The sequence below is a fragment of the Formica exsecta genome, unplaced genomic scaffold, assembly GCF_003651465.1.
Source record: "Formica exsecta isolate Colony F162 unplaced genomic scaffold, ASM365146v1 scaffold475, whole genome shotgun sequence".
NCBI lineage: Eukaryota > Metazoa > Arthropoda > Insecta > Hymenoptera > Formicidae > Formica > Formica exsecta.
The window spans coordinates 6,200-32,393 of record NW_021851988.1 but is presented as its reverse complement, the minus strand read 5'-3'; the positions used below and the strand labels follow the sequence as shown (position 1 = coordinate 32,393).

Sequence of the window (26,194 nt, the reverse complement as noted above, 5' to 3'; positions counted from 1 at the left end):
GGAAGAGCTTCTTGGGCGGGTGAAGAATTTCCTTACCTCCTCAGAAAGCTAGAATATTGGGGCACCACGTTTAATAATGCTTCACTCACCACGAAGGCCGCCCAATTCCGCTATCCCTCTTTCGGATGAAACGTCTGCTCGTTATATGTCCATAAGGACCTATCTTAGGTGTCCAGAATTTTCAATCTTAATTATTATGATAGATTCTTCGGCGAATTCGGAGTTGATTTTTCATTCAAGAAATTTTTCAAAAAGTTTATATCTTTTTTGTATATTGCAGCCTTTTATTAAATATTTTGATAATCCACACAATCTTTAATTATATAAAATATTGAAAAAATTTACTTGAATTTACATGAGATATGACAGTAAGATTTGATTGTATAAGTTTATATAATTTCGCGAGAAATTCTTCTTTGTTATCAATATTATGTTTTATTTTAATTAAGGAAAAATCAACTTCAAATTAATCAACAAATCTAATTTTTAAAATTAAGATTAGAGAATTTGGAACACACTTATATAATTTAACACGCACGGCTTAATTAAAGGTTATTAGTTGTCATTAGTTGTTCCACTAATTTATATTTCACCGAATTCTTAAATTCATATTTTATTATTTTCAAAACGTTACTAAAAATATGACTTATTACTATAAGATTCATTATTAATTTGTCCGATTGTAAGAAGAATTCTGCGGAATTAGGGACTGCCATTCAATACTGACTTATCGCTAACTTAGCTTTATCTTAAATGCTAGATATACCTTAAGGTCTATCGGGCAAAAGGTAGCATTTGGTTTATCTACGAGTCATGTTGTTAAACTTGTCATCTATTAAAGACGTTATTTTGACATCTCAATTTTGTTCAATCTTCCCCAATTAATGTAGCCGCAAAATAAGAGAAAATGGTCTTCATAAAATAATTTTTGTAGAGCCTATCTTTTATTAACAATAAATACACTTGCCTACAACTCGTAAATAATTATCGTTATCTTGATTTTAGCACCAAGTTCTTTTTTTTCATTAAAATTTTCTTTAAAAATCAATTTAAAAACTTTATGTCTAATTCTTTTATTATTTATAATGTATTTTTTATTATAATATATTTCAAGTTTCATGCATAAAATACATTTTAAAGATAGACTCTAAGAAATGTCCGGACACAAACTAGGTCGTAGTTACAGATAGCCGAGACTAAAAAACGCAGCTTTCTACGCGACCAAAGAAATTATTCTGGCGAGACCCGTAGACAAACTGAATGATCCTCTCCGTCTTCTGTAGACGGGCTACCGAATTAACGGGCTCTCCCGATAGGTAATCCGACGTTCGTGGACGATGATCGTCGTCCCGACGTACACGTATGTCTTATGCGCACGTCCACGTGCGTCTTATCCGAACGGGACGACGGAGCTACATGGCGAATGCATTTTCTGCTTGCGCGTGCAGCATGCATACAGCGCCTCGAGAGCGAGGTCGGCGGGGGTGTATCAAAGGGAATCGATAATGAGGCATGCGTCTCGCTAATTATGACAACAAGGTCTCTACGGTATAAGAAATGGGAGAGACAACTCAAGAACTGGGGATACGAAACGATGACGGCGGGCTTGCTTCGTATACTTGCCGATGACGAGTCGCGTAGTCGTTGCGCGAACGCTTGCGCTTAAAGCGACACGTTTTTCTCGACGATGATCCTTGATGATCGAAAGGATGACGACACCGCGAGCGAATGGATAAGAAGCGATTCTCGCTTGATGACGCGATCTTGCCGAGAGAGTTTGCACGATCGTTCGATAAAAACAATGCTGGACGAATGAGTTTGCGGCAATTCCTCGCGATTGGTCCTCTCGTGATATAATACAACGAATTTTTTAGATTTTTTTTTACAATTATCTTTTACTATAATTTAGATTCTGGATTATAAAATATTTTTACAATGCATATATAATTTTGACTATAAAATTTTTAATAATAATTTGCAATCAAGATTAATTAAGATAATTGGTCTTTGATTCGATTAACGAAAGGATGATATCGCGAGGAGACTCGACGAGTACCTCGGCGATTATCGATGATAAAGATAACGACGATAACGATGTGAATGAGTGGCTGCTGCGCGATGATGTATACTACATCCACGTAAACTCCTAACGACGCATGCAACATGCTGGACCTAAGTTCCCATGCGAGTTGCACGATCGAAGAGAGACGATAATGATCATCATGAAAGCTATCAATCGATCTATATGTCGTGCGATGATTCTCGCGATGTATATTTTCCATGTATATTTATTAACTACTTTGCGACTCAATGATTATGAAGAGATGAGAGCACGAATCCGATGATTAGAGAGAATGATTCAATGGCGGCGCAAGAATCGATATCGAATCTGAATCCAATGATTCAGATCTAATGATGCAAAGCTGATGAAATTATTGATGATTATAATGCTTTCATATAGTGACACCGATTATCGTGATCGAATACTATGACTGTTGAATTTTGTGGCACTTTAAGATTACAAGATGAGGCGAAGAATATGAAGTATGTGGCGCGATGATCTTGACCCTTGATTGATCGTTTTTGCGTGTCGCATGGCGAGTATTGTATTGATGCTTGTGATTGTCGATGTGAATTGAGTGCGTTCTTCTCTTAAATGGGACAGGAAATTATAGTGAGCAAGGAAAGGATAGAGAGAAGAACGAGAAATGTGAAGAATATACATGAATGTGATGTGAGACAGCATAGGAACGTAATTTCCTTTTTTTCTTTCTTCTTTCTTTTTTTTTTGCCACGGTTATCATGATAATATGGTGTAGGAGATTGTAAATTATCTTCGTTATTGTTGATTGTATTCTTGACCGGTTGAGAAAAAAAAAAAAATTTGAGATAATCTGAATGTCTGGTAACTTCGTTGACATGATTTAATCGACTGGATGATATCATTAAAATTAAAATATATAAATTTTCGATGAAAGTGTTTTACCAATACTCGACTTGCATGTTGGGATTTTTGCGTTTGGAATGCAAAATGCAGTTGTCTCATCCGCGAGTACTCGACCTGCGCAAACAAATTTACATCCACTATTTAACTTTTTTATGGATTTATTTTAATATTTTTTGTCCGAGACGAATATATATAAGGAAAGAAAATATTTTCTATAATTAGCGCGCAAAGCCTTTGTGTCATAATTCCATCTTTAAACTTTTAACTTTGGAATTATGATATTATTAGCAATATCAAGCTTTAGCCAAAATAAGAGTTACATAATTTTCCACAACATTATGTTTTGAAATAAATATCAATAAAATATTTAATTATTTAGAAACACACAAATATATCAATTTGAATTTTTTTTAAGAAAAAAATTACGTTTCTCCAAGAGAATTTTATGTAATATTAAGTAATTATAATGTATTATTCGTTATAAATTTTAACTAAAAAACCGCGATTTAGAATGAAATGAGCTGCAATGGATGTGTCGTTGCGATCTACAGCCAAAGAAATAAATAAATAAAAATCAATGATCTCTCTTCTCCTTTACGCGTGATCCATCACGGTGGTTCCTCCGTAGCATCCGCCAGGGTCTTGAACCTGCTGAGGATCTTAAGAAGGATCAGTTTCCGCAGAAAATCGCGTAAAAATTAGCGGAAACAAGAGGTTGACAACGCGCGAAAACAAACTCGCCTCCTTGCGTTTTTTTCTTCATCACATTATTATTATCATTATCATCATCAGTATGGTGACATAACAATTTTCATAATTATAGTGCCGGTTTTTCATTATCGCGAGAGCGTATATCGCTCGTCTCCCGTCCAGGAGGCGCAAACTAGGAAGAGGACCGTTTTGTTTAAGCTTTAAAGATGAGGCTGACCTTGCGAGCGTGTGAAGCAGTCGTCCCCAGGACGGCGTTTCGTCTTTCGCACGAGTAAGATCGCGAAACGTCGACCGAGGCGGCGGAAAATATCCGGGTTGTCGGAGAGAGGGAGAAATCGGTCTTTCCCTCCCTGGGGAAATCGTCATCCCGGATCCCGGTCGTCGCGGTTCCATCCTCGAGACGATGTGGGAGTTTTATGGAACGGAGGGAGTGGGAAACGGATCGGTCAGGGCATACCCAGCTCGACCATTGCAATCACATTTTGCAAACGCTGCAATCCGGATGCGATTAATCGTGTCAATTAGTCAACGTCCAGCTTCCAACGTACGAGCAAGCGAAATGACGTGTCGGAGATCTTCGCGTTACATAATCGAATGTTCACCGATACGACGCCTTACGATCTTATACGAGTACACGGTAGAAAAATAAGGATTGTCACAACCTCGGAACGGCCTCGGCTGTCCGGCCTCGGCAAGCGGGAACATTTTGAGCGTGATATGTTTGGAACAGAACGTGCGTCATTTCGAGAATCATCCATGTTAGAGACTCGACTCGATTAATGTATTATTCGTCTATAATTAAGCCAGGTATAGCCCGTAACACGTATATTATTTGGATGCGTTTGAGAAGGAGAAGGGTTTAGGAAGGAGGCTGGATGCAGAGTTAGATAAATCGCTGTGAGCTACGAAAATATACCGGCGGAAGCTTCAGGTAGACTTTTTTTTCTTACCTATCTACCTACATACGCATCGTACACGCACACGCATCTCTTCACATATTGTATATGTATATATATTTTTGATAGAAGTATGTGTGTGTGTGTGTGTATAAGTATATATATATATATATATATATATATATATATTTATATATAGACGTAATTCTCTGCGCGTTCCATTCAAATAATTTCTCTCTTCTTCTCTGGTAATCTCCATTTTCACCATCTTCAGTTTCTCGCCGCGCATCCGCAAACAACATCAACATTCGTATAATAGACATATTTTTAACAACGTTCTCGTAAACTCGCGATCTAAGGCCTAAGAATTTTAGATACGCATGGTTTTCTAACCGCGTTGCAATATAGCAGCTACCGAATTATATGTATATATGACTTTCTCGTTGACTTTCTCACCGCGGGATCTCATCCGGAATCCTCGCGTACCAAATCTCCCTCTTATCTCGCGCCTCTTTGACTATACTTCTCTGGTTTAACAGTATCGATGTCCAATGCACGTTTTTTTAATATTTCAGAATATTCAGTTTTTTCTCGACATTTGTATATCCAAAATATCTCTGTCGAATTCATCAGACAACATTCTGGATATAATGTCGCAATATCTAGAGGAGAAAAAGGATATCGAAAGGTAAAGAAAACAGGTACGTGTTAAAATGTATGTGTATGTATGTATGTATCTGTGTATGTGTTTGTGTGTGTATGTGTGACGGACGCGGTCGACGAGAGTCGAGAAAGGTAAAGAAAACAGGTACGTGTTAAAATGTATGTGTATGTATGTATGTATGTATGTATCTGTGTATGTGTTTGTGTGCGTATGTGTGACGGACGCGGTCGACGAGAGTCGGTGAGAAGTAAAACGACGTCCGTTCTACGAGTCGACACTATGAATACACTTATGGCGATATTATTTACGTTAATCTAATCCCATGCTAAAATGGCTCCTCTAAAGCTCTTCTAAGAAGGAAGACGGGAAAATTAGCGACGCAGCGAAGATAACGCGACGTCGGGAATAACGCTAGGCCAATCACACGCGATGAAATACATTTTCGCTCATCTAGATAATAACTTGTTCGCGTTGAGTCGCTCGTATCGAGCAAAATGTAATTTGCAAAGTTTGCAAGTTTATTCGTTTTAATTAACATATACTTGATGTGTTTTTCGAGTTTGTGTATTCGTACTCAAGAGCAACATATACTTGGGAGCAGCACGTTACGTTGTTTAGGGAACGTTCGTGCGATAGATTCTACCTAACGATTCCACTATAGCTACAGACTCTATTTGCGATTAAATATTCGCGCTACCGTCTCATATTCTGTAATTTAGATACTAGATATGCAAGTATTCGGCTTGGTACTAAATATTCAGCCTTTAATTAGATTTTAAAATTAGATATAGAACTTGTTCCATATTATCACAATATTCATAATTTCGCGAAAAATGTTTCTTTTTTCGCTTATCACTTTGCTATATTTAATTATCGTTCTCCAATTTTTGATTCCTTTTTTTAACTTTTCTTTCAGATAGAACCTCTTTCTTCCTTCCTCTTTTATAATGTCTTATATAATGATTTATTCGAAATAGAAAGTAATTTATTAAAAAACAAGTATTAGTACCAAGTATCTCTTTCCGAAGACTTTTCAAACTATTTGTATCAATTGTATCAATTGCTGATGGATTATTAACAGGGCTCTGTTTCGTAAAATTGCAATGTTTGTAATATTAGATGGAGAAATCTACAAAATGCCATTAAGTTATTTCTGAAGTTTCATTTAAACTGTAACAAATAAAAAACTATTAATTATAAATAGCGCTTTTAAGTATGCTAATAATATCGATTTAAGAGATCAATTTCATTTCTTAAAAAATACTTTTAAATGTACAGAAGATTGAATGAGCTATTTTATGAAAAATTTGATTATCTTATTGTCTTACCGATTAAATAATTGCTAAATGTCTGAGTTTAATTAACATTTAGTTTAGTTAACAAAGTAGAAACTCGCGTAATAATACTCACAGACACATTTCTTAATCATCATATTAAAAGTCTAATTTTACGAAACGCAGCTCTGACTTAAAGTCAGGGATGTGTCGTGGCGCGTAGCCCGAGATCGATCAGATTCTCGTCAACCGCATCGTCGTTTTAATTCTCACAGATTCCTAAACTTTGTACGCGCGTACTACGTTCTAGAGAAGAAGACGAGGGAAATCGAAAGATCCTCGCGTGCGGAAGTCGCCGTCTCGGCGATCCGTTCTTGCATCAACGCCAGCTCTTCGGCTTCCTCTCCCTTCAACGGAAAAAACGTCCTACATATTATGTACGCCCGCCCTTCTCTTCGACCTTCTGTCACCTCGATTCTTTTCTTCGCGGCGATTTAGCCTCTTCACCGAAGACGCTCATTTTCCTTGCTTTTGGATAATCATCCTCGATAAAAACAACACATTTTTCTCTCTAATTTTTTTTTTTTTCCGAATTGCCCTCATTTCAATCCAGTCCTCCGATTTCAATGGCTCTCGAAACTAGCCGACGAGGATTACGATGACTACGACGACGACGACGACGACGACGATGACAACGACGAAGACGACGATGACGATGATGAAGACAACGACGACGACGATCAAGACGAAGACGACGACGCAATCGTGATCCTCGTGTACCTGTGTACCGGAGAAGAAACTCTCGACCTCCCGCGCCGTCCCAGCTGTCACCCTAGACGGCGTCGTTCTTTTCGATGCGCACGTTGTTGATGAAGAAACTTACTTGCCGTTTGAAGTTCAGGTCGTGCTTGTTGAAGGTGTGAGCGTGCAGCGCGAGGGCGCCCGCTGCCGCCGGCTCTAATTGTTTCAAGTGTTGTTGCATTTGCTGCTGCTGCTGTTGCAGCTGCAACTGATGCTGCTGCTGTTGATGTAAATGATGATGATGGTGATGTTGATGATGATGCAGCTGATGAGGATGATGGTGGTCGGTGGCGTAGCGATCGGTATACGGATTGACCACGCCAGTGGTGGTGCCCGACGAAATACCGGCCAGGCACGAGGAACCGCCACCGACCCCGACACCACCGCCCATGCCCAACCCGCCGCCGCTTCCGGTGGTCCCACCTGTCGAACCGGCAAGTAACGAACTGGTTAGTGGCGCGGACGACGCTTGGCCACCGTACGGTACCAGCGAGGTCATCATGGACGGTCCCCTGACCAGGGCCAACGTGCCGGGCTGTTGCTGACCACCCAGGCCGGTCGGCTGCTGCTGCTGTTGTACACCGCTGCTTGGCACAGCGGTAGCTTTGAGCAATTGCTCCCGTAGTCTACCGCCGCACTCCTTAATACGCTGCAACTCAGCCTCCAGTAAAATCACCTCCTTTTCCAGGGTCGTTATCCGCGCGTCTTTCGTCTCCATGATAGCGGTCAGGGTGGTGCTACCGGGCACGCCGCCTGGAACCGCCACGCTACCTCCGAGGACGGTACCGCCGCTCCCTGCACCTGCAATCCCCGATACGCTACCTAGTCCGATGATGCCGGACCCTGCGAATCCGCCTATGCCGCCGGCCACCGGCTGTCCCGAAGACGCAGTCGAGGCATACGCGAGCTCCAGCTGCGTCTGCAGACTCTTCAGGCTCTCGTTCGTCGCTTTGAGCTCCTGATATAACAGAAGCAACAAACGGAGAAGACGGTTATAGATCGTCGATTCTTTCTCGCGCCGCAGACTTTCTCTGTCGTGTCTCTTTCTTTATTTTTATGTCTGTTTGATGATGTAGTTGAGATGTTGTCTGATTTCTTTGATTTTTACTTTCTTGAATGTGAAGTATGCGGTGGTACGGTTCAGAGATGTGACTACGGTGGTTATGGTTGAGTGCAGCTTCGCTAACGCATGAGACTGCCCCTGTGTTTGTCGTTTCTTTCGGAGTTTGTTGACAAAGTTTTATTTCGTTTTATTTTGTGTGCTGTCAGCGATACCATCCAATGCTTTTTCTATCTCTTTCTCTTTCTCTCTGTCATGTATTTAAACTTTATTTAATAAAATAAATAAAAGTCATTTGAAAATCTTTGTTACATAAAATGTAAAGAGCACATTTTTGCTCATTTTACACATTCTTCTCTTCCTGACATATCCATTTTTTTTATTCGACGAAAATTTATTACAAAGAATACGACAATCATATTGCATTTGCAGATTTTGAAAAAAATTGTAACATGATAAATAAAATGATACATAAAAATATCTATTTTATCTCAATTTCATAGGCGTATTTATATCAGAATAATAGCGATAAAACGTTCCGTGGTAATTTGTGCGGTAATTTTTCATTTCTTTATCAATAAATTGGCGGTTTTTTATTAGAATTTTCATCTCTTTATAAATAAATACTAAAATTCGAAAAAGCATTTCTCTTCACTATGCATGCTGACAACAAATGGCACAATTTTTGCGCAATTATTATCCTCCAATCTCTCCGTTCACGGGACAGTCTCGAGGAAGCAAAAGTGGCACCGGCAGCGTCCCGGTTGACGAAAGAAAAGCGACGTACCGCCGAGCTTCCTTCTTCCAAAACAATCTTCCTCGTTTTCTTCTCTGATATAAGGACGTTCTCGTCACTCCGAATAAAAACGACAAGTAGCGATTACAAGTAGCCTTTGTTTTGGGAAAATCGTACAGCAACCAAGCCGCGCGATATTATTCAAGGCAAGAAGATCGCTATCTTGAAAGTCTCTTGAATTTGATAAAAATGCATTCACTTAATTAATTTAATTTAATTTAATTCTGCCTGTAAAACTGTTATCCATCCGTTGATCCGGTCAACGACCTAGGTTAATGACTGCTATGTGTATTTAATAACCGTTTAAATTTCGAGGAGGAAGAAAAATACACACGCTAAGAAAAATAATATTTTTGCGTCAACAAAATTCCAATCTTTCGCTAAATTCTAATACATTGGTGGATAAATTTCACAGATTGATAGGATAAAATTTCAATAGATTGATAGAATTCGACCATGACGTTCACGTCACACAAAAAAAAAAAAAAAAAAAAAAAAATGCGATCGAAAAGTCAATCGATTCTCTTCGTCGATCAAAATTGCAAGAATCTCCTCATCCACGCGTCTCGACATTCATTCTTCGTTCTCCCTTTCTCTCTCTCCCTCTCTCGAAATTAGTTCTCTATTTAATTTCAGATTTGTCTTTTTTCTCTTCGATTTTTTTGTTCTAAGATTCGATTGACACCACACTGATCACAGGCGATGATCGACGATCGTCGATCGGCAACGCCACGTTAAGTCTTTTTGACGATCTCACGGTCGCAAGGTCGCACGCTCTAACATTCCAATGTATTTGTGTGTGCTTGGTTTATTTTTTTTTCTCTATATTTTTTTTCACAGTGATCCTCTTCCGGACGCCGGGCGCCGCCGCAGTTCTTTCGCCCACCGCGACGTACGGCCGACATCGTTGTCCATTTTTCTGCGCGCGGCGTTTCGATGATTTCTCATCATCGCATACCGTTAACACATTCCTTATGTCTTTTACGATTTATTCTTTTTTTCCCAAAGAACCCGTTGCGATCATAAAGCTTATTCTATATAGGAATACGCGAGGACCCATCATAATATCGACGCACAAGACGGCGATTTCATAATAATTGCTAATTCGAAACGCGGCCACGTCGCATGGACAAGATCTCTTTTGGATGCATGTGCGGATGCGTATCGGCGTTCCACGATCCTGCGTAAAGGGATTTGAGTTTTATCGATTCGATGTAAAAAAAAAAAGAAATAATTATCCGCCAACGAGCCAGGGAAAGATCGGCTATTCATCGAGCTAAGCAGTCGCACGCGGATACGCACCTTGATGAGTTCGTGTGTAATGAGTGACGGGGGTGCGAGCAGATCGATGTATTTTCCAGAATAAATCGTGATCAATATGATATACAACGAGCAAATTTCAATCTTAAAGAGAGTATATAAATATATAAAATATAGAATAATAATATATATAAAATAAGCTATAAAAGATGTGAAAATAAAAGATAGAACAGACAAATAAAAATATAGAGGATTATACAATCAAAATTCCTTTCAAGTCAGATTTCTAATTAGGTATATTATCAAAATTATCGATAATATTACGTGTACTGGAAAACATCGATCTGCCGAAACTCCCGATACTCGGCGAATGGTGTTATGGTAGAGAGGATAAGACAGTAAGATTACGCGAGGAGAACGACGTCGTGTTATCGCGTCTCGCATCAGGTCGGTGCCAAACAGTCGCAAAGTCCTCCCTTGGGCCTGGGATCGGCTTGCCTTGACGCGACTTGACGACTTTCGGACCGTCCCGCTGCTTGTGCATCGATAACGACGGTTGGCGATGATAGCGGTAAGTCGTGATGGGCAAGAACGTGTCTGAGGCGTACAAGAACGAGAAGAGAGAGTATATATATAACTGGGCGTTACATTCACAGTGAATCACAGCCGAGATGATGGCAGAACATAAATATAAAAGGTGTATGAGAATGTAAATCTGTAATTTATGGATTTTTATACATATGTACATACATACGCGATAAATGCGCTCATATGTGTGTGTACGTACGTATATAATGTATGAGATGGTGCATATATATATACATATAAAGAGTCAAGACATTCCATATGTATAGAGATATACACGCGGTAGAATGAGAGGATGTGAACAGTATATATAGCGGTATAGATATCATATCAATGTGTGGCTTATATAATGTGTATGTAAATATTGAAAAAAGAGAAGATTATAAAGTGTAATATATATATATAGATATGAAAATTATTCTCTTACAGAGGATGAACCAAAAGTCTCGTACAGCCTGACGTCGATTCTTTCGCGTGGTGTATCTCGTCCATCCTCCTGTTCGTCAAAACTCGGCCGAATGTTGTTTAAAATACGAATATGTCGTTGTTTACCAACATTGTTTACCACTTTTTCTTTCTCTCTCTTTGTTTTTGTCGCGTGTGTATGTACACGCGAGAAGAACGTCAATCTCTTTTTTTGTCTCTGCTACTCTCCGGAATACTTTGCGTTACCAGATTCATCGCGCAATGTCACGTAAGATAAGTTTTAACGGCGTGATGTACATTCTCGAGAGTTTCGCTGTCCGGAATCGATAGGCGACGTGAAAATTCTCTGGACATGTGACTGCGAACGATCGCTCACTGTCAGTGAATGTTTCGACTCGAGAATTTTATTTCTCGACTTTTTTTTGATAGAAAGTTTCAAGCGTAGAAAGAATCAGATCTGATTGGTTACATCGGTAAATTGATGGAATATTGTTTACCCAGAAAAAAATATTTGGATCAATACCAGTGATATGAATTAAAAGTGATATTTATTTTATACAAAACTAATTTCTGATTAAAAAGTTGCTCATAATTACTAAAGATAACCGAATCGTTATTAAATTATTTGTATAATAATCATATTAATTAGATTAAAACTAATAACTGAAAATTAATATTGTGCTGCAACAATAGCCAAATATACTGGTTCTACTTTTAAGGATTAAAGAGTTTATAATATGATAATTAGCATGTATTTAATTTAACAGTATAGTCGTCGATGAATATGAACTAATTGCAACAATATTCGAATAAATATATTAACCATGACGATGAATTTTATAAATACGGATCATTAATTATATGAATGCCAATTCTTTCGAATGAATTTATAATATTATTTGCAAATCAGTCAAGTCTTTATAGAAATATAATCTATTATAATTTGTAAATATTGTTTAATATGATTAAATGATGCAATGTTGCATATATTTTTTTTATTAATACGAGAATTAATTACACGAATTAACTGTGTATATTATACACAGTTAATATATTTGTCTAAAAAATGTAATCGCATTTTTGCATAATCTCTTTTCTCTATTATAATTCGTACAATAATTTACAAATTCATATATATTATGCGGTAAAATTTTTATCAGCAGCATATCAATTTAGACATGTGACCAATTAAATCGATCTTCCTTACGCTTATCATTCCTAATACGCTTGAGTCGTGTGACGTAGCGATGATTTACGTAAATGTATCATTGGTCGAGAGCCACTGTACGATACGCATTTATATCTACACAGACACACGCAGAAAACGTAATGTCTGATAATGAATGAAGTCTTGGCGAGGATTTTAGACAACGATAAGATGAAAACATGATGAGCGTGGATTTATCTTGATGTGCATAAGAAGAAAAAAGATTAGTCAGATTATTCTCGCGATGGAGTTTAATTTGGTTTTCAATTCAGCATGCATGTAATTCGCGACGAACACGGCAAACTTACGGTTATGCGACTTTATTTCGACGGAATAATTTTAGTATTATGTTGTAAATGCTTTCTTTTATTGTTAGTCGTATACCTGTTTTCATCTCGTAAATTTACATATATAATAAATGCGAAAGAAATTTGTTTTACATCATATAAATTTGCATTTAGAGAATATTCTTACATGATCTTGCAATTGCGACCTTTTAACTTTTAACTTTATTAAATTTTAAAATAAATCATATATGCAATCTTTTTTTCATGTCTCTGTCTTTTCTCTGGCACTCTCTGTCTCTCTTCCTCTCTCTCTCTCTCTCTCTCTCTCTCTCTCTCTCTCTCTCTCTCTCTCTCTCTCTCTCTCTCTCTCTCTCTCTCTCTCTCTCTCTCTCTCTCTCTCTCTCTCTCTCTCTCTCTCTCTCTCTCTCTCTCTCTCTCTCTCTCTCTCTCTCTCTCTCTCTCTCTCTCTCTCTCTCTCTCTCTCTCTCTCTCTCTCTCTCTCTCTCTCTCTCTCTCTCTCTCTCTCTCTCTCTCTCTCTCTCTCTCTCTCTCTCTCTCTCTCTCTCTCTCTCTCTCTCTCTCTCTCTCTCTCTCTCTCTCTCTCTCTCTCTCTCTCTCTCTCTCTCTCTCTCTCTCTCTCTCTCTCTCTCTCTCTCTCTCTCTCTCTCTCTCTCTCTCTCTCTCTCTCTCTCTCTCTCTCTCTCTCTCTCTCTCTCTCTCTCTCTCTCTCTCTCTCTCTCTCTCTCTCTCTCTCTCTCTCTCTCTCTCTCTCTCTCTCTCTCTCTCTCTCTCTCTCTCTCTCTCTCTCTTTGTAAAATTTTCACATTACAATTAATTTCAATCTTTTTGTGAGTGAGATTTTGCGAAGGCCATTTTTGCATACGGTGGCTCTCTCAAAGGCAAATTATTTACACAAAGCGTATATTATACGTACATATTTACATGTACACGTGCAACATATCCTTAGACGCGTATTTAATTATTCAAATACTATTTCTATAAATTATTTTATTAAATTATTTATATAAAATTACTGAAAATAAATTTCTTGCTAAAGAAAAAAGAAATTTAAGTCAAAACATTTCACTTTTTACAAAGTAAGTTTCGCAAAATTGATTTTTCTACTATTTTCTCCTGTATCTAGATTGCGTCCAAGTAGCATTAATGTGTGTGATTAGTGTACCTGTTAAGTCTTCCGTGGCGGAGCCTGGCGGGAGAAGAGGTCACGTGCGTGTCGCCGATCCCTAATTTCGAGCTACGTAATGGTGTTGTGCATGTAGTAGTAATAATTGTTGTTGTAGTCGATGATGGGGTGACTCGCAATGACCGTGACGATGATGGTGAATGGTGATGGCTGATCATGTAGTGATGGTAGTAATTGTATTTGTGATTAAAGGGAGATGAGTGACGTGATGGGCGGATATGCGGGCGTGATATTTCCCCACGTGAATGAGGATAGAGTGGCTCTAACGTTATTCTTATCGCCTACACATCCAAAGCAGCTCATTCCACGCATTCCAATCGCAGCTGTTGTTATTTTTGAATCTCGTAATTAAGTCTTGAATTTAATCATGCCGCTCGTTCGTTCGCTTCCTACGATCGACCGTTTTTTTATCATCTTGTTCTTGTTGTCGATCGAGTTCGATTCGATAGCTGTAGCGGCACGATTCGTCCGATGACTCGCTAATTCGGTGACGTATCGTATAACTGGATGATTCATCTAACGTCTGATCTATCAAATTAGGTTAATGGGACAAATTATGTAATTTAACTTTGTTACGCACCGTGAGTCTAAGTTCTCACTTTTCATAGAATATTGTATATGTCGGTTTGTGGTATTGTTTACGGGGAGCTGATTGTTAGATAAATTATCTCGTTTGTCGAGGTCATCGAATAAAGAGATCGTGGACGAATCGTTTTTGAATTATTCGACATGTATGGTGCAAAAAGAAAAAGGCATGGGAGAACATATGGCTTTGCATACGGGATTAATGATTTGTATGAATTATTGAGGATTACGTGTTCTACTTTTTGTTTAATGCATGTTTTTCAAAAACTTGTTTTAATGAGTATTTCAATAGGACTAATTACCTGCTTTTTTTTATAATTTTTGTTATCTGTTTTATGATTTAAGAAAATTTAGATAATAGCGAAAAATATAATTATATGAAATTAAATAAGTTTTATAAATTAGTGAATTACATTATTATTTATGTATTTATAATAATTACATACAAATATAGAGTATTTGCAAAATTTTTTTTTTAAATGGATTGATATATACATGCAACATAAAGGGGCAAAAATAAATTTGTTAACATACCTAGTAACTTTAGATTTTTAAAAGTATTAGAAAAATGTGCCATAGAAAGATTTATATTCTAATAATTTTCTTCGTTTTTAATTTGAGAAATTATTTTCTCGAAAGATATCTAAGGTACATTATTTTGAAGACTTTGCTTGAATTACGGCAATTAATTACGCGCAACGAGATTGCAGCTATTAATTGCGCTCGCGCGCATTTGCCGCGTCGAGAGATCGGGTTATGCCCGGAGAAATTCGCAGTGAAAAGAGAGGAAATTGGACCGAGTAGTTTCCTCTTGGCATCGAATGTGTCCCGCTTCCTCGAGCTAATCAGAACGTCTTCTGCACGTTTGAGACGCGCTATTTCATTTATCTCTCAACAGGAATTTAGAATATTCTTATTAAAGACAATAGAGCATATTTCGCCCACGCAAATTTTATTTACCGGTAATAATAGCAAATAAACAGCTAATTACGAGATTGAAATTAATTAAAATTTTGCTATAATTTCGATGAATTTGCTCCATCGATGCTACGAACACTACGGAAAAATACAACGGTATTGTCATGTTTTCATTGTTTCTAGCATCGAGTTTCAAATTCTTGTCGAGATTATACCGGTTTTAATCTCGGCGTAGAACACGAAGGACTTGTCGAAGGATTTTGAGGGATCGGTTGAGATGAAATTGGACTAAGATACAGTGATGATAACATGATACAACGTTCGTGCTGCTAAGTTGTCGACACAATGAACAACGAGACAGGCCTTGATGCTAGTGCAATTGTTCGCGCAAGATAGTTTGCTCGAAGATTGCAAAGTATATTTTCAGGAAGAGAAAAGAGAACATTGTGCGCGGCAGTATTTCAGTGATAGAATGACGGAAAAAAAAATGAACGAAAGGGAAGATTTATTGTGCTATTAATGATTCTAATATAATGTTGACGTGCTTGTTACGTCCAGTTCGTGCTCGAAATTGCACCCGGAAAAAAGGAAAACGGATCTGTCAATTTTTCTTTTTGTCGAATCCCGAGTGCCACTCAAGCTATATAGATTCCGTCTAAGTCCTAAGTCTAACAGGCATGAATATGAGAGTGCAAGGAGACCGAGTGAAATAGCGAATGCGATGTTGTTCGTAAAAACATTAATTATTGACCACGATAGATTAATTTGTAACAATTAGTTTTCTAACATATATCTTCTTTTTATTTCATAAAAATTTTAATTAAATAAAATGGTGATTTGTACTTTTTATTACGTATAAAATTTACCACGTACGTTAAAATTTGCCAAAGCAATTACAGAGAAAAAAAAAGATTTACAAAAATAAAATTTAGTACATAGAAAATTGAATCGTTCAATCAAATGTAATGTAAATAACTTTTTAAATTTTTTTTTTTTAAATCCGAATTTTACTCAATAATATTTTGGACACTTTGATGAACTACAGAAAAACTGTACAATAAATATAAATTTCGCAAAAAAGTATGTGGACCGAAAGCAACACTCATAAAGAAATCAAAAATCTAAACACGAGCACGGCGCGCCGTGAAAATGCGTGGAAGAAGAGAGCCTGTAGGCGAAATAGTAGTGAGTTTCTCGAACGACCTCGCATTCGTCTATCAAGACCGAACTATAAACGAAGGTAGGGCGCTATAAACGTAAGAACTTATCTCGGGAATGTATACGAACTACGTCTCCTCTAAAGACCATCTAAAGACACGGATTGCGTGAAGAGCAGAACAGAACACATGACGGTGATGATGGTGACAGTGCTCAGAGAAACTTTTTTACGACGTTAACAGTCAGTACAAATGCGCTCGTTTCGCTATGTGACGATACAGCGGAGCAGCGACAGTTGCTGAGTGAGAGTAAGCGATATGGGGAATTTATATATCCACGCTTCAAAAATTCACGTTGACGGATTTCTGTACCATTCCTGTGAGAGTGTCGGATTTAACGCGAGGACTTTTCCCTGCGATCTTGTCGACAAATATCACCGAGACATATGCAAATTTTCAAGTCAAGCGAATAGCACTCGTTTGAAATATCTATCAATGTAATAGAGATGGTCGAAATTTTGTAATATAACCCCATGTAATTTTTGTTAAACTGCGTCTTTTTTTCGCGGCAATTCTGATCGTGATTAAACTAAGTTTACAGCTGCTATTTACGACATCATCAGTAACGGAGATTTTTCTCAGCTTTTTATATTGTTTCACGTTTTTTATTTCTACTATATAAGTTTATGGGATGTGAGGACGCGCAGACACATGCGGCGTTAAGATATCGAGTATTCCGTAAAACTAAACGAGACGATAAAGCAACAGCCGCAATAAAGCGAAGACTTGACAAGCGCCTCTGGAAAACGAGGCAAACTCTTTCTCGAGTTATTTTTCAGAGATTTCCGCGATCTTCGCAATGAAAATAGGAATAGTACATCACTGCGTTTACGGGCGTGAATTTTTGAAAACTTTTGCGACGGTGACACGAAGAGAAAAGTGCATGTTCAAAACACTCGTGAGAAAGTAAACCTGCGATTATGCGCACATTGAACGCGAACGTAGGTGCGAGTATGTGCGTGAGTGTTGGAAGACGAGGGATGTATGTATGTATATGTGTATGTCTTGCATGTGTCTGTATACATATATACGCGCGCGTATGTATAATTCATGTGTAAAATTGCTGAGTAGTGGCGCAAAACCCGTCGATTTTCCAGCTCCCTTTTGATTCGATTTTTTTTCTCCTTCAAGGAGAAAAATGTTAAAAACTCCGAAATAAACAGAACATTACGACCTGGCTCGAAATGCATCGAAATATTTTGATTTCGAATAACGACATACGTTGAATAAAATCACGTCACGAAAAGAGATATTCTAACGAGATATCTTACAATTAATTGACGTAATGTATTCTAAAATTAATTATCCTTTTAATTTATTTTTCCCTTGCGTAGCCTGTATCTTTTAGAGTAAATTTTTAAAAAATTACAGAGAAAGAAATTGAGTGAAAAATAAATCATAATTAATTAAATTTTGGTATAAATGTTATCTCAGTCCTAACTATAACACAATCGAACTAGAGATATTTCTTTCTCAAGATTTAAGGCAATTTGAAACGTTTGGTTTTTACCATCTATATATATTACATGATGTCAAAGTTTCATTGTCATGAAAAAAATCCTTGATTCCTAGAATTTTTGAATATGTAGATTTTTTAAACTATCATAATTATTGGATTCTCGGATGCTTCATGGAGTTTTATCCGCGAATTCTAAGATTCACGAACGTTTCCTCCGCTCGCGAATCTACGAAACCTTCGAATCTTCGTCTGATAATCAGATTTTTGTGTCGTGATTCTGAATCGGATTTTCAATCTGCGGATTTCCCGTGCCTGTTGACCGAGGCGTTGCGTTAGTAGTTCAACCGTCTCTGCCTATCACCGGCCCCGATCTTGCATGTATACCGTACCTTAATCTCGTCCCTATTGCAAAACACAAAATGGAGAACCCTTTCGCTCGCGAGAACCCGATCGATTTCGGGGGCAACGATCGAGTCGAGTCGCACGAGACGGGCGGAGAGGCTCGCAAAACCCTGTTGTGGTCCCTGAATCGAGAGTGGGCCGTCTGTATAAGGATAAGGGTTACTCCACTCACCCCCTGGCGCTCGCATGTTCGTTTTCGCTTTTGTTCCAATTTTTTTTTGTTCCTTTCTCTTCTTTTTTATTTTCTCAGATCAGATGACACAGAAGTTCAAGCGTGAGCACGATAACACGGGGCGAAAAGTAAAGCCACTGGCAGTGCAATAACTGCAAACTACTTGCAAGCAAACTACTCATACAGAATAATGAATAGCGATTCATGTTAACGCATACGTATATATACATATATATATATATGTACATGATAGTATAGACAAATTTCGAAAAATAATTAATATGAATAAATATATATATATATATATATACACATATGCGCGCCGAAAATGCGTAATGAGCGTTGATCGAAATGTGAGTGACACACACAGATATATATATATATATATGTATATACATATGTACGCGATGCATAATGTATGTATACATATATATACTTTTAAATTTATAATTATGAATATATGTATGGCGACACGGATAGAAATAGCTTAAGGACCTGCTTCTGGGCCATCGACTGCATTTGCTGGAACATGATCCTTTCCTCCTCTTTTCCTAAAACAGCAGAAAGTAACGAGGAACTCTTGGGGGAACTGTTTGGTTCCAGGTTCACGGATCATCGAAGTAGTCATGGATGTGTGTGTGTGTGTGTGTGTGTGTATGTGTGTGTGTGTATTTGGTATGTATGATCTAGTAATTATTGTAGTAATTTGCTCAAGCGCAATCTTTTTTAATTTTACTCTATCTCTACATATTATGATTACTCTTGTATAATAATTAATAGAATTATACAGTTCAATTAATAGAATGTATATATTTAATCATAGTTCTCTTGCAATTATAATAGAATAATATTATATTAAAGATAATATTTAATAGAATTAATAGAAATTTAATTTAATAGAACAATATTATAATAAAAACAAAAAAAAAATTCTTTTTTTTGAATATTAATTGCTTCTATCCATTTATAAAAATAAAATAGAAAAAATGTTTTGATATATTAGCGCAGCGCATTTGGAATACTTGCGTATGCCAAATGAAAATACGATTTATTATTTTGATAATAATAATTGTGTCGTGAATATTGAAAGTTTTGTTTATGACACGACTTTTCCCAACTTTCCCAGTCGCTTTTCAACTTTTTATAGTATTTTTATATTTCTCCGTAGAATTATTTTGCGAGATTAGTATTCTCTCGCGTGTTACATCTTCTCGTTTGCGCGCTGTTATTTTCATAGCGAGTTTATATGGATCACAATAATGCTCTCAAAGAGAACAGATTTGTCCGCTTAGACGAGTTACGGTCTACGAATTTAACGAGATAATTCGATCCACCTTTATGGTGCCTCGTCGAGGCTAACGACAGTATTTACGCGAAAAATTCGTTACAGAAAATTAGGTTCTCTTCGTTGGAAAAGGATGCCCGGTAAAATATCAGGTGATGTTCATTTGTAAACCAGCTATTGACTTCACAAAGTTTATTCAAATTATAGTAAATTTGATTAAAATTATGCATATTATAATGTATCGATTTTGGCATTATAAGTAAATCTGTCTATTTTCCACTTAATTCACCTAATTTTTCGATTTCTCTTATGATTCAATCGATCTTACAGTCACATATGAATATTTCTCAATAAAATGAGATATCGAGAAAAATGATTAATTAAGGTAGTTTAAAGAAATTGCAAGCAATGGCTCACCCATCCCCTTGTTCTGGAGCATCTCGAGGAGCTTCTTGATACTCTCATCGCGAGCTTGCAGCGTTTGCTTTTGCGTTTCTATTCTTAATTCCAATTCCTGCAACAGAGAAAGATCAATAATTAATGGTAAACATATTATAATAATTAAGTGTTTTTTTCACGTTTTGTCGCTTTTGTTAATAATCATATTAATTCAAAAAGATTTTTGTTTTTAAAAAAATTATTATTTTTTTATTATATTTGCATCAATAATTTCTAATTGATCATATATTGCGTATAACAATTTTTACATAAATTATGTTTAACAAATATCAATTTAGATATTTCCAAAATTCATTTGATTGTTATATAAATTGTACAATAATATATATATTTATTCAACAATGGAACTACATGTGCGTGTGTGTGTGATCTCGATGCTTTCAAAATGTTTTATGAATCCATTATTTTAAATCTACAAAATGCAGGTTGGCAAGTACAAGCCAAGCATAATAGTGACTATGAAATTTAACTAGTTGTGGAATGTCATAATTAGAGCTTTATTTAAAATAATAGGCAACTCAGTTACGCTCAAAATGTTAATGGACTATATTAAGATCGCAAAATTATTTCAGCATCTGCGGATGTACCACCGGGAACGTAGAATTGAAATGGATTAAGATGAAGATTTAACCAAACACATACATGCACACATTAAACAAAATTGGCACTATTTTATAAACTTTTCATATTATTGTACGAAATAACCCAAATCTATCAAGAATAATTTAAAAACAGATTCTTTGTTAAATTTGAGAATTCGACTTTTCTTTGAAAATTTCTCCTTAAAATATTTTTTGATATTTGCGGGGAAAAGCTTTGCAGAAATATATACATCATATGTTCTCTAAAGTTACATCAAATGCAAACTTTGACAGGATAAAAAATATATAATTTACTACTATCATATATCGTCAGTTCTAAAAAAAGATTAACATTTCAAGTCATGTAATAAAAATCTGTTTTATAGCGAAGGACGAAGAACGCTATTTTTATAAGATTTCGTGGTCGTGCACTTTGTACGGGGTTATTTTTGTAAAAACCGATAATGTGTCTTTATAAGCTTTTCACACCCGATTCGCGCATACACACTATAGGAATAGAAATATCTTAACACATGAATTTATTAACATATATCGAAGCGTTTTTCATATATGCTCCGATATATTCATATGTAAAAACATTTCTCTTTCTATGTGTTAGTCAACAGCGAATAGTGCCACCCGCTTGGCGCCCACGTAACAAATTTAGCGCGTCTCTTTGACGGCAGGAAAGTAATTAGTCTGGAATTAGACGCCCGCTGCTGGCCTTCTGCCGGTATTTTCCCGCTGTGCGAGAGGAACATTCGCGTACGATATTATCTGAAAGCTTGGACGATAGCGTACGCTGTGAAAATGCGAAAATTCTACGCCCGAGACATCAAGCGACACCTGATAATTAATTCAATTAAACTTCTTATCGGAAATCTTTAGAAACCTTTGTACAATCGTATATAGATATGCGTCTCGGATAAATAGTATTTAAAAAAAAATGCATATTATCTACTGTCAGTCCATTTAATCTCGAACTACTATTATCGATATTGTCGACAAAGAATTATATAGTAATTTTGCAAGAATAAAATTACAAGTCTAAAGTCGTATACTGAATCAAAGTAATAAAATAGTGAAATAAAAACGTGGTTATATTGCACTGTCGTGTAATTAATTTTGGACATTTCAATTTCCAAAGACTTCATAATAACGGTAGACTCGGTTGTTGGTTTTGATAATGACGAGAATTTACGGAAAGACGAGAAATCAAGTGCATAAACTGGCGAATAGCCAAAGACGACTAGTTGCTTCCCTACTTCCTAATGTTGTTTCTGTACGTTTGACCTGTCTGCGACATTTCGGTCGCGACAGTTCATGCTTACGGACAAATATCACTCCATTCCTTTTCAAAATGAACTACTTCCTGGAGGAATGTTTCAGTCAATTCAATATCCCTTTAAATTATCGTGTACGGACAAATTGCATACACATACACGTATTTAAATTGTTTTTATCTCGCAATAAAAATAAAATATCGTACTTGATATAAACTGATCTAATTTTATAATATATTAAATGTAAAAATTATTAGTAAGTATTATGTATCAAAAGTAGTTTTTTGTTAAATAAAAAAAAAATGTATGCGCGCGCATTGTTGAAATTAAAAATAATAGTATTTATATAAAAAATATTTCTACAATATTCTCTCTCTCTCTTAAAGTGACGTACTTCAAGTACTAGATAACACAAAGAGCTGTATCAAACAGCTCGTATTGGTTTATATAAATGTTTTTATTTATAGTTAGATTAAAAAAAAAAAGAAAATTAATATTTATATCTTTTTTAAAAATATTTAAAATATTCACACTCTTTAATAAGTATGGAATGTGGCGCTCCGATTAGATGCCCATATGCTGCAATTTAACGTTAAGTATATCAACGACGCTGTTCCCTGCATAGGTGATGGACTTAATGAATTTATCACGGGGAGACTGATATTCGCGTTGCCAAGGTTTCCAGAAGCATTCTGACCGTGGTCAGATAATTCTGTTCGTTCAGACAATCGGTCGTTTACCTCGCACACGATCTAAATCCTTCGTCTATTTCGGTTTAAGCAAACCCGCATGGTGTACGAGAAGTGTCAATAAACCACGAGCCATATCGCCAGACGAATTATTTCGCGAAGGATTTTATTGCGCGCATCACACGCGTTCACCAATGATACCGTGAATGGGCTTTAAATAAATCGACGATAGACTCTCTTAAATAGAATCAGTGTATTATCACTTATAAACAATGGCTTCAGTTATAAGTATAACACTGCAAACAGTGAAAGACTCTTACTGAAAAAAATCAGTTAGTGATAATGGTTAATTTTTTAATGACATTTTACTCCCATTAAAAATTTTATTGCCATAATTAGTAAAACATAAAACAGAAGAGAAAAATGTAAATGTTTTCACTAAAGGTCAGTGAAATACTCACTAATTTTTGGTGAAATCTTATCACTGCTTTAATCAGTGACATTTTCACTAATTTAGTTTAATATTGTATCCAATAATTTCGGTAAAATTTTAATGGTGTATTATTAATAAAAAAAATCGTACCGAGAAAAAAAATTTATTAAAACTACAAAAATCAAGATTGCATTGCCTCAACTATTGTTTTGAAAAATAACTAATCCTCCCGCATACTTTTATTCAAAATAAAAAAGAGATATCTATTATATAAAAAACACATTAAAAAAATTCATAAAATAGATAAAACAAAATGTGTATAATTAAAGTTTTAAAAATATTCGTGAGAAAGATATCGAACGAGTATAAGTATTTCTTCTAAATGTAGAAGCTGGGACATATGACAGATGTCTGCAGCGATATCGAAAGATCGAAAGATAATGCGAAAATGTACATATAATATATCTGGCATCCAAGCGCGAAAATGTTCACAAAGATCGGGAATATTTTCAGAGTCGACGAGAGAGGAAAAACAAGAATAAGAAAAAGGAGACAAACCGGGAGACAATCCGCGACGTTCTCAAATTTGCGCACCGACTTGGGTGTCTCCGCTTCTTTTATTGCTCCCATTTACTGCACTTATATCCCTTTTATTTCCGAATTATAATGGGATCCCTCTTCTCGAAAATGCGGAAAACATTCGCGATGGCGTGCGCCATTCTATTTCGAGCCCATGACTGCATTATTTTTGACATAAGACGCGGAAAACCGACCTACAGTCACGCCGGCTAAAATTAATCTCGCAAACGCACGGCCGGAAATTAATTTTCCTTCGGAAAAATTCGACCAGAAGCAGAAAATATAGGATTATAACGCCATTTTACAGAGATAATTTTACATCGCAATAAAAAGAGATCAGTTTAAATCCATTTTATAGCTCAGAGAAAAAGTAATCTCGTAATAATCTAGACGTTAATGTTCATGACTTACCTTTATTGTATCACGAAGTATGGCGATTTCGCGAGTCAGATGCTCGTTCTCATTGTACAAAACTTCCATTTGCTGCTGTATCTCAACATTTGGCCCGCGCATTCTCATTCTGAGCTCCTCTTCCAGTTGACGGACCATCATGCTTTGTTTCTGTAACAAAAAATATCCATAATTAATCTATGAATACGATAATCGACGTTATTAACAATATATTATAAAAAGAAATTAAATATCAAAAATTTCGTCATTGTCGAAATCTTTTATCTTTTGAATTCTTAAATTGTTTTAAATTTTATTGGTATTAATAAAAGCAGAGAAAGAGAGAAGAGTTTTTTTTAATAGAAGCATTTAATAGAGGTATTAATAGAATGAATATTAATAAAAATATTAATAAAAGTTGGAACAATCGTAATAACACAAATATTATACAATATGTAACAATAAAATGTCACAATTGTTATTTTTAGATTTAAAATTATCCACACCTATATCAAAGACTAATAAATGCGTAAACTTTTGAAATTTTAAAACGTCGAAGTGATACAGTTTGTTGGAGTTTGGTTGTGCGCTGTTTGCACGATATATTCGCTTGAAATATTAGCAAGAAATAAAAGTTTAATTGTGCACGCGTTGTTACGCCGACAATTGTGTTACACGGCGGAAACATCGCTGTTTGTCCCGGTCGTATGAATCTTTTACTCTCGTATAAATGTGTGGTAGACCCTCGAGTGGTATTGTTCCATCAAGATTCTCTGGTCTCGGCTCGTTAGACATCGTTAATGATGCCGGCGACATAAGCGCGTGGGTCGACAAAAGTCGCGCCGGGAAAAAAAAAAAAAAGATTTCCGTCTGTGCTTCTGGTGTAGCAGATTAACAAACGCTTGTGTTGATGCACACCGACGTGTTGTCTCGTTGATGAAACGCTTTGCGCATGCAACGCACGTCTCGTCACGCTGATTTAACGACGAGTGTTTTAATTTAATTTAGATTCAGAGAGACTTTGTCTTCCTGAGGAAAAAGTAATATATTTTTCTGTATATGTTGTACGTTTCTCATAAAAATAAAATATATATGTAAATGCGTGAATGCTTTTTGTGCGCTTTATTGTAAAATAAAATTTCCTTTAGTCTTAACACGAGGATTATTTTTAAAACAATAAGAAATGTAGAAAAAGTTTAGTTGATTCGAGACAATATCTTTAAACCAGAAAAAAATTAGTTATAATTTTCAATTTTAGAATTTATAAAGATCTTCAATTGTGTCTTTTTCGTTACGTGACAATATGTTTAAATCGGGAAAAAAATTAATTAATTTTCAGTTTCAGAATTTATAAAGATTTTCAATCGTGTCTTTTTCGTTATGTGACAATATGTTTAAATCTGGGAAAAAATTAATTAATTTTTAGTTCCAGATTTTATAAAGATTTTTAATCATGCCTTTCGTTTTGTAACTGTAATATATATGTTGGCCGAATATACTACGAATGATATGAATAAGCGACAATGAATTTAATCCTGAATAAAGAGATCGCTATATCAAACGTTACATTTATCGCAATATACAGTATATAATAACGAGATTTAAAAAAACACAATAAAACATT

The 26,194-nt window shown here is 36.1% G+C and overlaps 1 protein-coding gene across 1 annotated transcript in view; it reads right to left on the bottom strand.

The window, feature by feature from the left end:
- LOC115241273 (trichohyalin-like) overlaps positions 1 to 24,752 on the bottom strand; it is a 47,523-nt gene extending 22,771 nt beyond the window's left edge. The window contains 4 exon segments of the mRNA XM_029816942.1: positions 2,987 to 3,061; positions 19,367 to 19,422; positions 20,574 to 20,670; positions 24,592 to 24,752. Of these exon segments, the coding sequence (XP_029672802.1) occupies positions 2,987 to 3,061; positions 19,367 to 19,422; positions 20,574 to 20,670; positions 24,592 to 24,732 (369 nt within the window). The 5' untranslated portion in view covers positions 24,733 to 24,752.
- Between the last annotated feature and the right edge of the window lie 1,442 nt (positions 24,753 to 26,194).